Below are 13,738 nucleotides of genomic sequence, written 5' to 3'. Positions count from 1 at the left end.
CCAATCAGAAGGTCACTGGTTCGAATCTCTGTGATGGGGTGAGCTCCCATTGCTCTGTCCCAGCTCCTGCCAACCTAGCAGTTCAAAAGCATGCCAGTGCAAGTAGATAAATAGGTACCACTGTGGCGGGAAGGTAAATGGCATTTCCGTGTGCTCTGGTTTCCATCATGGTGTTCCGTTGCACCAGAAGCGGTTTTGTCCTGCTGGCCACATGACCCAGAAAGCTTTCTGTGGACAAACGCCAGCTCCCTCGGCCTGAAAGCGAAATGAGCGCTGCAAGCCCATGGTCACCTTTGACTGGACTTAACCGTCCAGAGGTCCTTTACCTTTACTTTTTTAACCTTTAGTCATTTGTTTCCCCCTTAACTGCTCCTTACCACTTCTGTGATCGAGTTGCGTTCTTGCGTACGTAACACCGGCTTTACTGATAATTAGCCTAACATAAATTCTGCATCAGCATAAATGGCGCAGTTGACCATTTCCACCCTACTTGTAGGCAGTGAAATCAGGGTGGGAGGGTTTTCTCCAGGTAAAGGAGAAACTCTTGCAGCAGTTTCTCCTGGGTGTGGGACTCCATTAGCAATAGCAAATATTCTGGAAGGTGCCCCCCCTTTGTTTTGCTGCCTCCAGAAGTGACAACAGCATCTGTGTCATGTGATGGTGGTTAACTTTGTAATCTTGCCCTTCCCCACCCCCAGAGGATGATGGGAAGGCCATGCAAATGCCTGGCCACCATTTTGCATCTTCTAAAATACCCAGCATCGTTCCTGGGTGAATGGGTGTGGGGAGGATAGTGGCAGCTATTCCAACGCACACATACATATGGTATGGAAGATTCAGAAAGTATATTTTAAACCATGGATAGGGAATTTGAGGCACTCCAGCTAACATGCCCCAGTCAACATGGCCAATGGTCAAATATTCTTCCATTAGCTGTTCTTGAGGCAGAAACAGTGGCAAGCTTTAAAATCCTCCTATCTAACTACCGTAAGCAAGTCTCACAGTGTTCTGTTTTATTATTCACTGACGTCTAGCTGAATGTTTTCTTTATGGTTTCTCTGTTTTAACTGGTGTATTTCTTTTGTGCTTTTGTTTTTAAATGTTGTATATACCGTATTTTTTGCCCTATAGGACGCACTGTCCCATAAGGCGCACCTAGTTTTTTTTGGGGGGGGGAAATAAAGGGGGAAAATTTATTTTTCCCCCAGGCGCGGGGCTGGGGCGGGGGAAGCCCGAGCTTCCCCGACCCCAGCCCCCAGAACAGGCAACTCTCCGCAAGTCACGGGAGCCCAGCGCCGGGCTCCCATGGCTTGCGGAGAGCTGCGCGAAGCCTGGAGAGCGAGAGGGGTCGGTGCGCACCGACCCCTCTCGCTCTCCAGGCTTCAGCGAAAGCCTGCATTCGCCCCATAGGATGCACAGACATTTCCCCTTCATTTTTGGAGGGGGGAAAGTGTGTCCTATAGGGCGAAAAATACGGTACATTTTTTATCTTTTAAATCATCCTGCAGTGTTTTAATGTAAACCGCTTAGGGATTTTGCATATTAAGCAGTATATCTTACTGATGATGATGATCTAGTTTGCCTTATTCAATGGTCTTGGATGAAAAAAATAATAATCCAAAATATTAGCAGAGAAATGTTCAGCTTGACACTCATTTTAAATCTGGGAGACACTCTTTAAGTGAAGTAGAAAGAGTTGGAAGACGGGCTGACAGTTCTTGATCTTCTTAAAGCGAAAAGACGGTTGCATTTTTGTAATGCTCCCCCTTGTTAAAAACTCCCTACCAGGACTGCATACATTGAGAAAAACAGCATATTAAGGAGGGGGGAAATCAGTGTGGGGTAGTGTTGGACTAGGACCCAGGCGACCCGGGTTCAAATTCCCACTTGGGCCATTTACTCACCTGTAGCATAGCCTACATCACAAGGTTGTTATTAGGATAAACCTGGGAAGGGATGTGCACCACATTTAGCTCCTTGGAAAATTGTGATATAAACACAGTAAATAAATATTAATAATTATAATTGTTAAGGAAAAGCCAATCATAAGTCTCTTCCTGATCATAGGATCATAAAATTGTAGAGTTGGAATGCACCATTTTGTGACATGGAGTGAGGTAGCTTTTTCCATTTTGTTTGAGTTTAGCTTTTGCTTTGTCTGTTTGTTTTCTTGCATGGGGAAGCACGGAAAAACTAAGCCCACTCTCCCCTGCAGTTAGAATTGGTAGAGACCCAATTTCTACCACCTCGCTCAATGTTATGTGCAGAACTGCTCTCCAAGTCAAGATCTTCTCTCCCGAGAGATCCTCTGTTTACTATCGCCGAGCTTTATTGACTCAAATGACTTTAATTTATTTGCTTTTAGTCTTACCTTGTGTAATCCCAGTTTAATTGTCATTTAATATCCTTTTAAAAGCTTGGCAGCAGAGAGTGAGCTCTGAATCATCAGCCCTGTTAACAGTTTATCGAGCCTCTGTATCGGGTGCATTGAGCTACGCTGTCCTTGAGTTTCTGGGAGAACTAAGTCAGAATATTTGTGGATGGCTCAGTTAGTTAGAGCTGATAACACCAAGTCTCAGGTTCAGTTCCTTTACGGGACAGCTGCATATTCCTGCATTGCAGGGGGCTGGCTAGAATGATCTTCTTGGTCCACTCTGATTCTGTGAGCATCTTTGAGAAAGTGATAGACATTTGTTTGATCTTCCATTCCATCCACCCCCATTCAGAGGGCCTGACTTTAAAGGTAAAGGTAAAGGGACCCCTGACTGTTAGGTCCAGTCACGAACAACTCTGGGGTTGCAGCGCTCATCTCACTTTATTGGCCAAAGGAGCCGGCGTACAGCTTCCGGGTCATGTGGCCAGCAGGACTAAGCCGCTTCTGGCAAACCAGAGCAGCGCACGGAAATTCCGTTTACCTTCCCGCCAGAGCGGTACCTATTTATCTACTTGCACTTTGACGTCCTTTCGAACTGCTAGGTTGGCAGGAGCAGGGACCGAGCAACGGGAGCTCACCCCGTCGCGGGGATTCGAACCACCGACCTTCTGATCGGCAAGCCCTAGGCTCTGTGGTTTAGACCACAGCACCACCCGTATCCCCATTCTGAGGGCTTGACTTAGGTAGCCGTACTTAAAGCCTTGCATCTACTGAAATATTGTATTCTGTGCTATGAACTTAAATTAAGGTGCATTCCAATTAAAGGAAGGAAGAATGGAAGGAAGATCTTAATAGAGTCTCCTCAAAATGCTCAGGTTCAGACTTTGGTGCTCCTGCAAGGGAAATTCCATAAAGTGGGGAACCACCTCTACTAGTCCCATACATCTTGAAACCATAAGAAGAGCCCTGCTGGATCAAGCTGGTGTCCCATCAAGTCCCATCAAGAGGCCAACTGCATGCCTGTGGCATCTCTGAGCAGTCAGCCACTACACACATGTGCAGATCACAGGTGCATTCACCAGGAGGCAGGCAAGCACACATACACAACAGAGGGGGACATACAGACAGAGGATGGAGCATTCTCAACAAAGTATAGCTCCCAGGATTCTTCGGGGGAAACTAAGTGGTATCTTAGGGCTATAGATCTATACAGTAAGTCCACAACTTATGTGGGGAGTACGCTCCATTGATCGCTCCCAAAGCCAAAATCGTGTGCAGGCAATGGCCAATTGACACGCATCCAATAGACGCACCACTGTGCATGCTCCCATTGTGGCAACCCAGAAGTAGACGCAAAAGGGGGTGCGATGGAGCAGGGCAGGGGCAAGGCGGGCTTATGCACAGTCCACCCACACATGTGGGGGTCAGGAACATCACCTCTATGCATATCAGTTGTTGCCAATATAGTCAAAACACACTGCGTTCAATGGAAGATGGGATTGCCAAAGTATTTTTTTCTGGAACCCCAGCACCCCCCCCTTTTTTTTTTTACATGTTTGGCCATGCACCTAAAGCTGTGGGCTTACTGTCGTACAGATGTGTCCTTGTTTGGTTGCAGCAGTCATGTAGCACCTTAAAGCTGATCGGCTTCATTGTGGCAGAAGCTTTTGTGGACTAGAGTCCATTTTTTTCTGATGCATCGTTTCCTAGTCCACAAAAACTTGTGCCGTCAGAAAGAACTGCCTTTAAAGTGCTACGAGATTTGCGATGTGTGTGCCTGTGTGTTCCCCCTTCTCCTTTCAGGCTCGTTTCTTTGGCCTCACACAGGCTCTTCCTATCTCAGCAGAAACAGAGCCTCCTGCTTCTGGACTGACAGGTCACCTTGGAACACCATTAAAGCAATCTCCCTTGCTGGGAATTACGTGTGGTGCTATCCTTAAGAAGGACCGGTGGGCATGGCAGCCACCGGCTCAAATGTGCCTAACACCTTGAGGAAAATCTGCCTCAAATCCCATTGCGTCTGTAATGAGCGAGGGCTTTTGTCATTGGGATGCTAAGCCCAGCCTGGCAAGCAATGTCTCTCTGACTCCTAATGGGATTTGCCCATCTTTAGCAGTGAGATAGATTGATCCACGAGTGACTCAAGGGGATGGGGCTTAAGAGATGCCTGAGGTCTCCTTAGGTGAGGAGGGAGGCAGTTCCATCTGATACACAGCCACAAGTACCAGAGAATAGGGGTTAGTGGTTTGTAAGTCCCTCAAAGTCGGCCACCTTGATGCAAGAACTGGATGCAGAGAGTCCTTCATGCAAAATTGCAGGGGGCAGGCAAGAAGCAATGAGGAGGGGTGACCATAACAAGAGAATTTGCAAAGTGTTGTGTATTGAGTCAAAGGATTTTATATCTGTATTATTATTGTCTGTATTTGCATTAGGGTAAAGTAACTGCCTTTTGGTTTCAGAGGGTACAGCTACTATTGGTTCATTTAAGCTGCTGTATTTGGATCCTCTGTCTTATTGGTTTCCTCCAAAAGGCAGGACTGTGATTGCCTGATATTGTTCCCTCCAAAATGCATCCTTTCTAGCTAGTCCCCTGTCCCTATAAATGTAGCTTTCCCCTCCTCAGGCTTCAGTCTTGTTTGCTTTAATAAAGAAGTGTTACTAGAGAACTGTCTCCAGCATAGTATGTCAAGAGAGCTGAAATCACAAACCCCACGTCACAACACAAAGATTGAACAGAAATGAAAGTTTTTTATGATACTTTCATGAAAGTTTTCATTTCTGAGGCCCTCCGGTTGAAGAATTTCAGTCTACCCCTGGAGAACATTTGGCAAAATGCTGCCCCCCCCAGTTTCACCACTCGCGAAATGCAGGCAAAACTGTGGATCCGGGTTGAATATTATTTTAATCTTCTTGAAGGAAGCAACAGATTTTGCCCCAACTCCTTCCCATACCCTCTCTTAGACCGTTACAGTGGACGCTCGGGTTGCGAACGTGATCTGTGCAGGATGGACGTCCACAACCCGCAGCGGCCGCAACCTGCAGTGGCCCATCTGCGCATGCGCAGGTTGCGATTTGGCATGTCTGCACATGCGCAAAGCGCAATTTAGCACTTCTGCACATGTGCGACCGCCGAAACCCAGAAGTAACCCATTCTGGTACTTCCAGGTTTCCGTAACCTGAAAAAACGCAACCTAACGCGTCTGTAACCTGAGGCATGACTGTACTTCCTTGTACATTGGTATGAACTAACAATGATTTCAGTACCCCTACCCTAAAAATGTTCTTGAAAGTGTTCTCGAAGCTACGAACATGAGTTTGACCAAACTGCGGGTGGAAGTGGAAGACAGGAGTGCCTGGCGTGCTCTGGTCCATGGGGTCACAAAGAGTCAGACACGACTAAACAACAACCCCCAAAAATAATATTTGTCAATATTAGTGCAATGCTGAAGATTTATCTCACTTTTGTTTGAAAATTCTCCATCACTTAATGGGGGTGGTGGAATCCCTACAGACCTTCCTGGGTGTTGCGATCAGCAGAGGGAGTGACCCACCTCCTTTAGAAGTTGGCAGTTGTCTTGGTAGTTCCACCTTCCTCAAATGTTCAGGGGGTGTTGGTCCAGCAAGAGAGGGGGCATTTTCTGTTGTAGAATTTTCTCCCCACAAAGTTGGGTCTGGCTTCACTGTACAGCAAACAGCAAATGCTGTAGATGATTTTTTTGTGATGTTAATTTAATAAGAAATAGTGGCAGTTTCATTAATTTTCCCAAAAAAGAGAGAGACTATACAAGATTCTGCAAAATACAGTGTTATCAAACAGGATCTGGTGACCATAAACACAGTCCATATATAATTAGAGACCACTGTCAAACAAATACAGCCGTGAAATTAAACCAACATACATAAACCATAGGTATGTAATTGCAAGGAAGGTAGTGAGTACAACTATTTATAACATATAATGGTTAATACCCTGAGTCTATATGGGACATGGGTGGTGCTGGGATCTAAACCACAGAGCCTAGGGCTTGCCGATTGGAAGGTCGGCGGTTCGAATCCCCGCGGCAGGGTGAGCTCCCATTACTCATTCCCTGCTCCTGCCAACCTAGCAGTTTGAAAGCATGTCAAGTTCAAGTAGATAAATAGGTACCACTCTGGCGGGAAGGTAAAACGGCATTTCCGTGCTCTGCTCTGGTTTGCCAGAAGTGGCTTAGTCATGCTGGCCACATGACCCGGAAGCTGTCTGCAGACAAACGCCGGCTCCCTCGGCCAGTAAAGCGAGATGAGCGCGCATCCCCAGAGTCGTCCACGACTGGACTTAATGGTCAGGGGGTACCTTTACCCTGAGTCTATATCAGCCACATTCATTCATAGGCCAAGGTGGGTTTTGGCCATGTTCCTCCTTGCTTGCAAATGAAATAAAATCAGACCAAAGAGGTCCAAAATCGTGCTTTTTTTATTGGCCCCTAAGGTCTCCCAGCTTAATCATCGGGGGTTTTCCAGCAGGAAAGTGAAGGATAGCTCAGCCAGTAAAAGCATGAGACTCTTAATCTCAGGATCATTGGGCAGAAGATTCCTGCATTACAGAAGGTTGGAGTGGACAACCCTCGTGGTCCCTTCCAACTCTACAGTTGTCTGGTTGTATGGAAGTGTTGCTATCTCTCTGTGTTACAAGGATGATAGTGGAGGGTAGACTGTCAATGGCTGCTGTCCATGGTGATTATGTTTCTGGATGGCAGTTGCTGGAAATCACAAGTGGAAAAGATACTCAGGTCCCAGTTGCAGGCTTCCCATGGTCACCTGGTTGTCCACCAGAGTGGTGTAGTGGTTAAGAGCGGTAGTCTCGCAATCTGGGGAACCGGGTTCGCGTCTCCGCTCCTCCACATGCAGCTGCTGGGTGACCTTGGGCTAGTCACACTTCTCTGAAGTCTCTCAGCCCCACTCACCTCACAGAGTGTTTGTTGTGGGGGAGGAAGGGAAAAGGAGAATGTTAGCCGCTTTGAGACTCCTTAGGGTAGTGATAAAGTGGGATATCAAATCCAAACTCTTCTTCTTCTTCTTCACCGTGAGAACAAGATGTTGAACTGGCTGGGCCATTGGCCGGATCCAGTATATCTCTTATGTTCTTAGTAAAAGGAGCCTCCGTCTTAGGGGAGAATTCTGGGTTTCCTTCACCCCAAGGCAAGCAGACTGATTCCTTACTGCAAAGGGCCATTTGCAAATGACTCTAACCATAACTGTTTGCCTGTTTTGCTTTATTCTGTTTAGGCCTACCTGCCTTGGTGGTGGCCATCTCTGTGGGATTCACGAAAGCCAAGGGGTACGGCACCATGAACTAGTGAGTAACAGTTTCCTTCTTTCTTTCTTTCTTTCTTTCTTTCTTTCTTTCTTTCTTTCTTTCTTTCTTTCTTTCTTTCTTTCCTTCCTTCCTTCCTTCCTTCCTTCCTTCCTTCCTTCCTTCCTCCTTCTTCTCTTCTTCCCTTCTTTCCTCTCACATTTCAAGGCACACATTTTTTGCTTTCTTTATTTGCAAAAATCTCTGTACCGCAAACCACTGAGCAGCCTAAAATATTCTAGTGAACGGTATAAAAGCAACAATAAAATTACATCCCTAAAATGAGTACAAAATGCATCACAAATCAGCAGATTGGCTCAATACATCAACATTGCTGGATCACCCCTCGGGAAAAGCCTGGGCGAATCGATGAGTTTTAAGCAGGATGCAGGTGGCGCTGTGGTCTAAACCACTGAGCCTCTTGGTCTTGCCGATCAGAAGGTTGGCAGTTCGAATCCCTGCAACGGGGTGAGCTCCTGTTGCTCTGCCCCAGCTTCTGCCAACCTAACAGTTCGAAAGCACGCCAGTGCAAGTAGATAAATAGGTACCACTGTGGCAGGAAGGTAAACAGCATTTCTGTGCGCTCTGGTTTCCATCACAGTGTTGTGTTGTGCCAGAAGTGGTTTAGTCCTGCTGGCCACATGACCCGGAAAGCTGTCTGTGGACAAATGTCGGCTCCCTCAGCCTGAAATCGAGATGAGTGGCGCAACCCCATATGCACCTTTGACCGGACTTAATTGTCCAGTGGTCCTTGACCTTTTTTTACCTTTAAGCAGATGCCTAAATGCCAATACTGTAGCTGTCTTCCTGATGTTTATTAGGTATCTCTTGTGGACTTCTGCTTGCTGGTTTCCCATTGAGGCATCTGGTTCGCAACTATGGTAGCAGAATGCAAGACTAGATGGGTCATTGGCCTGATCCATCTTCCTATGTTCATGTATCCTTATGTAAATGTCATTGTGCTCTGAGGTGCTGTGAGTCAACCAGTTTTGAAATGCTCGTAGTATTACTGCTACGACAACAACACATTCCAATGTGCAGGTGCTTGAAGATGCTCATGAGGCATAATCACCCCAAATTACTGGGCTATGAGGTTGGGCATGCATGATGCTCACCTCAAAGATGAGGCGTGCAGTGCAGACCCCAGATTCTTCTCCACCTCAATTAAAATCCAAGCTGGAGAAGAATTATTTGCTTGCTTCGCAGCTCCTGAGTCCGAAAGTCAGTGCTTTTTTTCAGCAGGAGCATGCCAGAGCACAGTTCCAGCACCTATCAGATGAGTGCCATAGGAGCCAACTCCTAGGGACAGAGGGGCCCTCGGCCCCCCAATAAAATATTTGAGGGGGCCACACACCCTAAAAGTTGATGGGCATTGCCATTCAAATAGTGTGTGTGCACTGTGTCATGTGATTGATTATCACATGAGAGAGACCGGGGATCTGATAGCTTTCCCTTCCTCAATTGTGTAGTCCAACATTGGTCTTTCAAATTCCAGGGTATGGTCAGCGATGGGTGAATCTGTCAACTGATGTTTCTTTCAGTTTCTCATTTTCCCAATTTCAAATTCAGTTTGCAGATTATGATTTTTTTTGAAACCTCATCAGCATTCCACTACAAATTTTTACTGATGTACACATTTTTATACACAGTTTTGTTTTATATACACGTTCCACTCTTTGACAGTGGAACACCCTCAGAAGAAAGTTTTTAAGCAGAAGTCGGATGACCATTTGTCAGAGATGCTATAGTTGAGATTCCTTCATTGCAGGTGGTTGGACTAGATGAAGCTCAGGATCCCCTCTTTAAGTGCTTTGCATTTAATGCTTCATCAGGCAGAATCCTTAATTTATGGATTTTCCCCACCATTATGTACACTTTAACGAGGAATTTATCCGGGTATATTCATTTTTGTACTTAGCTGGAGAACTGCACTGTGAAACTCTGAGAAGCACAGTTTACACCCTCTTTAAGAAGTCTGCACCAAACTGCAGCAACATAATTTCTTTCAGAGTCCCAAGTCTTCCTCTGGGTTTTAGTTGAGACTTGGTGGAGCAGATATTCCCACAGGGTAAAGGTAACGGGACCCCTGACCATTAGGTCCACTCGTGACTGACTCTGGGGTTGCGGCGCTCATCTCGCTTTATTGGCTGAGGGAGCCGGCGTACAGTTCCGGGTCATGTGGCCAGCATGACTAATAAGACCAAGGCTGCAGGTTTGATCCCCATATGGGATAGCTGCATATTCCTGTTTTGCAGAGGGTTGGATTTCCAAGTCAAGGTCCCTTCCAACTCTACAATTCTGTGAAGAGCCTGCTGCTCCAGGCTAATGGTCCATCCATTCCAGCATCCTATTCTCACAGTGGCCAATCAGATGTCCCAATGGGAAGTCCACAACCAGGACCTGGATGCAACAGCGCTCCACACTTGTGAGTCCATGCAAGCGTTATGAAGATGCATAATGCCTTTGACTTTGGAGGTAGAACTTATGGCTAGTAGGCACTTAAAGCCTTTATGAATTAGTCTAAGCCTTGCTAAAGGCCCTTCAAGTTGGTGGCTATCACTACATCTCATGGGATTGAATTCCAGTGGTGATCTATGGGCTGCGTGAATAGTTTTAAAAAGTTCTGGGAAATAATGAACGTGCAAATAGCTTTTAGAAGTCCTGGGGAATAATGAGCTGACCAGCAAGAACAACAACAAAAATTCAAGCTGAAGGTTCCCTGCGGAGAAATTTTTGATCTACCTGGACTTCCGATGCAAGCTATTGGATGTTCCCGGAGTGGAGGGTTTTGTGTTTGCTCCTGACTGGCAATGGAGCAGCAGGAATTAATCACATAGCACAGTGTCACAAGAAAGAGTTTGTTCTGCAGAGGGGACCTGCACAACGGTGCGACAAAGCACAGCCAGGACACAGCTGGACGTTGTGATGTTTTACCACTTGTAGGAAAGATAAACTGGAAGTTGCTGACACAACATGGGGGTTGCAGTTTTTAATCACGCAGTTCCTGGACAAAGGCAGCCTCCCTGTTGCCTCTCTAACCTTCACATTCACGATCGTGCAGGACTGTATAGGTTAGAATCCCTGTGTTTCAATTATTCCTATATATGGAGAAGCTTCCTATTTTCTTGTTCCTTTAAAATCACTGTTGTTCCTTTAGCCTACATTTAAAGTGGCATCACACCACTTTAAACAGTCCTGACTTTCCACAAAGAATCCCACAGATTCTTTGCTAAGGATGCTAAGAGTTGATAAAGGTAAAGGGACCCCTGATCATTAGGTCCAGTCGTGGCCGATTCTGGGGTTGCAGCGCTCATCTTGCTTTATTGGCTGAGGGAACCGGCGTACAGTTCCGGGTCATGTGGCCAGCATGACTAAGCCGCTTCTGGCAAAAAAGAGCAGCGCACGGAAACGCTGTTTACCTTCCCGCTGGAGCGGTACCTATTTATCTACTTGCACTTTGATGTGCTTTCGAACTGCTAGGTTGGCAGGAGCAGGGACCGAGCAACGGGAGCTCAACCCATCGCGGGGATTCGAACTGCCAACCTTCTGATCGGCATGTCCTAGGCTCTGTGGTTTATCCCACAGCGCCACCCGCGTCCCACTAAGAGTTGATAGGAGGCGCCTATTCCCTTCGTAGTTCTACAGCTCCCAGAGTGGTTAGAAATAGTGCTTGAAAGAACATACAGATATTTTTAAACCCGGATTTAATATGCAGAGAGCAGCAAGAAGGATCCTGCTTAATGAAACATTAAATGAAGTGCATTTAAAGGTGAACTTACTTAATCCATACTCAATGAAGCAATACGTGAAACAAAAGAGCAAAAACCGTTGCAATTTTCACGTCTCTTCATTTTGCAACGCTGTTTTCCTGCAAAATAACATGTACGAGAAATACATATATAAGGTTGCAAAGTGTTAATAAAACAATCATAGGTTACTGAAAATATTATACCCCCAAAATGCATTTGATTATGGGAAGCCGCTTTGTGAAAAGGTGTAGAGAGGCAGAACTCTGGGAGAACAGGGTTCAAATCCCCACTTGGCCATGAAGCTCAGTGGGTGTCCTTTGGAGTCAGTTATAATAATAATAATAATAATAATAATAATAATAATAATAATAATATATTATTTGTACCCCGCCCATCTGGCTGGGTTTCCCCAGCCACTCTGGGCGGCTTCCATAGAAACAAAAAATACAGTAAAATATCACAGATTAAAAGCTTCCCTGAACAGGGCTGCCTTAAGATGTCTTCTAAATGTCAGGTAGTTATTCATCGCTTTGACATCTGATGGGAGGGCGTTCCACAGGGCGGGCGCCACTACCGAGAAGGCCCTCTGCCCGGTTCCCTGTAGCTTCTCGCAATGAGGGAACCGCCAGAAGGCCCTCGGCGCTGGACCTCAGCGTCCGGGCAGAACGATGGGGGTGGAGACGCTCCTTCAGGTATACTGGGCTGAGGCCGTTTAGGGCTTTAAAGGTCAACACCAGCACTTTGAATTGTGCTCGGAAACGTACTGGGAGCCAATGTAGGTCTTTCAAGACCGGTGTTACATGGTCTCGGCGGCCGCCCCCAGTCACCAGTCTAGCTGCCGCATTCTGGATTAATTGTAGTTTCCGGGTCACCTTCAAAGGTAGCCCCACGTAGAGCGCGTTGCAGTAGTCCAAGCGGGAGATAACCAGAGCATGCACCACTCTGGCGAGACAGTCCGCGGGCAGATAGGGTCTCAGCCTGCGTACCAGGTGGAGTTGGTAGACAGCTGCCCTGGACACAGAATAGACCTGTGCCTCCATGGACAGCTGTGAGTCCAAAATGACTCCCAGGCTGCGCACCTGGTCCTTCAGGGGCACAGTTACCCCATTCAAGACCAGGGAATCCCCCACACCAACTCGCTCCCTGTCCCCCCAAAACAGTACTTCTGTCTTGTCAGGATTCAACCTCAATCTGTTAGCCGCCATCCATCCTCCAACCGCCTCCAGGCACTCACATGAAGCTCAGTGGGTGTCCTTTGGAGTCAGTTACTGCCTCTCAGCCTAACCTACCTTGCAGGGTTGTTGTGGGGGTTAGACCCATGTGCTCCACCCTGAGCTCCCTAGAGCACAATGTGGAATATAAGGGCAATAAATTAATTAAAGCCACTTCCGCCCTACAAAGGAGGTGGGGTTGCGGGCTTCACGCTCCCACCATGCACACGGTGGCTGGAGCCCAGTCCCCACACGATTGGGGGAATCCCCAGCCGCGTCACCCCCCGGCCGGCCAATCGGCTGGCTCTGGGGGCATGGCCTGCCCTATTTAAGGCAGGACGCGGCAGGGGATCTCCCTCTTTTGCCGCCTGCCAGCTGTTCCTGCTATGACTATTTAAAAAAAAAAGTGAGTATGTGAAAATTTGAAAAGGAAAAGGAAAATTGGGTGAGCCCAGAATTGACACGTTTCCCCAGCCCTAATTAATATAAGTGTTTATCATGCAACTTGTCTCATTGGGCAGACCTCTCCCGCTTCCCATTTTCCTCATTTTTAATGCTGTTTCTGTGCAATGTTTCTGCTGTGCCTGGAGACTAGTCTCGCCACTGCTCTGACGTCTGTTTTTCTCCCTCTTCCTCTCCTAGCTGTTGGCTTTCTTTGGAAGGAGGTCTCCTTTATGCCTTCGTGGGACCAGCAGCGGCTGTTGTTTTGGTACTTTCCCCGAATTCCGAACATTTTTCTTTTTCTATGTGTGCCTTCCCTATGCTCCCAACCCCCCCAAAGACCACTTATTCTTTTATTTTTATTTTTTAAAAAGAGACTCTCTCTCTCTACCTTCAAGAGGAAATTGCTCCTTGAGGAAAGCAAAAGTGCCCAAGCTAAGGTCCTTTCTCCACAGGAGATTTGTTTTGGATTAATTAAGAGTGTGAATGCCATATTGATGGGTGAATTTGAATGAAGGCACTTAAGGGAGGGGAAAGGAGGATTAAGAGTGGTTTGCTTCATGTAGCAGTTGCAAAGGTCTGGCATTAGCTGTGTTCAAAGGACCCTGAATATACTGTGATTAATAGGCAT

At 46.7% G+C, this 13,738-nt stretch overlaps 1 protein-coding gene across 4 annotated transcripts in view; it reads left to right on the top strand.

Annotated features, from left to right (window-relative positions):
* The window catches only part of ADGRB1 (adhesion G protein-coupled receptor B1), a 380,579-nt gene that overhangs the window by 318,261 nt on the left and 48,580 nt on the right, over window positions 1-13,738 (top strand). For all 4 annotated transcript variants that reach the window (XM_083516501.1, XM_083516500.1, XM_083516503.1 and 1 more), the window contains exons 22-23: window positions 7,640-7,709; window positions 13,309-13,375. In XM_083516501.1, the coding sequence (XP_083372627.1) occupies window positions 7,640-7,709; window positions 13,309-13,375 (137 nt within the window). The remainder of the gene's footprint in view (window positions 1-7,639; window positions 7,710-13,308; window positions 13,376-13,738) is intronic.

Source organism: Podarcis liolepis (assembly GCF_965112155.1).
Source record: "Podarcis liolepis genome assembly, chromosome: 8".
Taxonomy (NCBI): domain Eukaryota; kingdom Metazoa; phylum Chordata; class Lepidosauria; order Squamata; family Lacertidae; genus Podarcis; species Podarcis liolepis.
The sequence above is the reverse complement of the archived record's forward strand: the minus strand, read 5'-3'. Positions and strand labels throughout refer to the sequence as shown.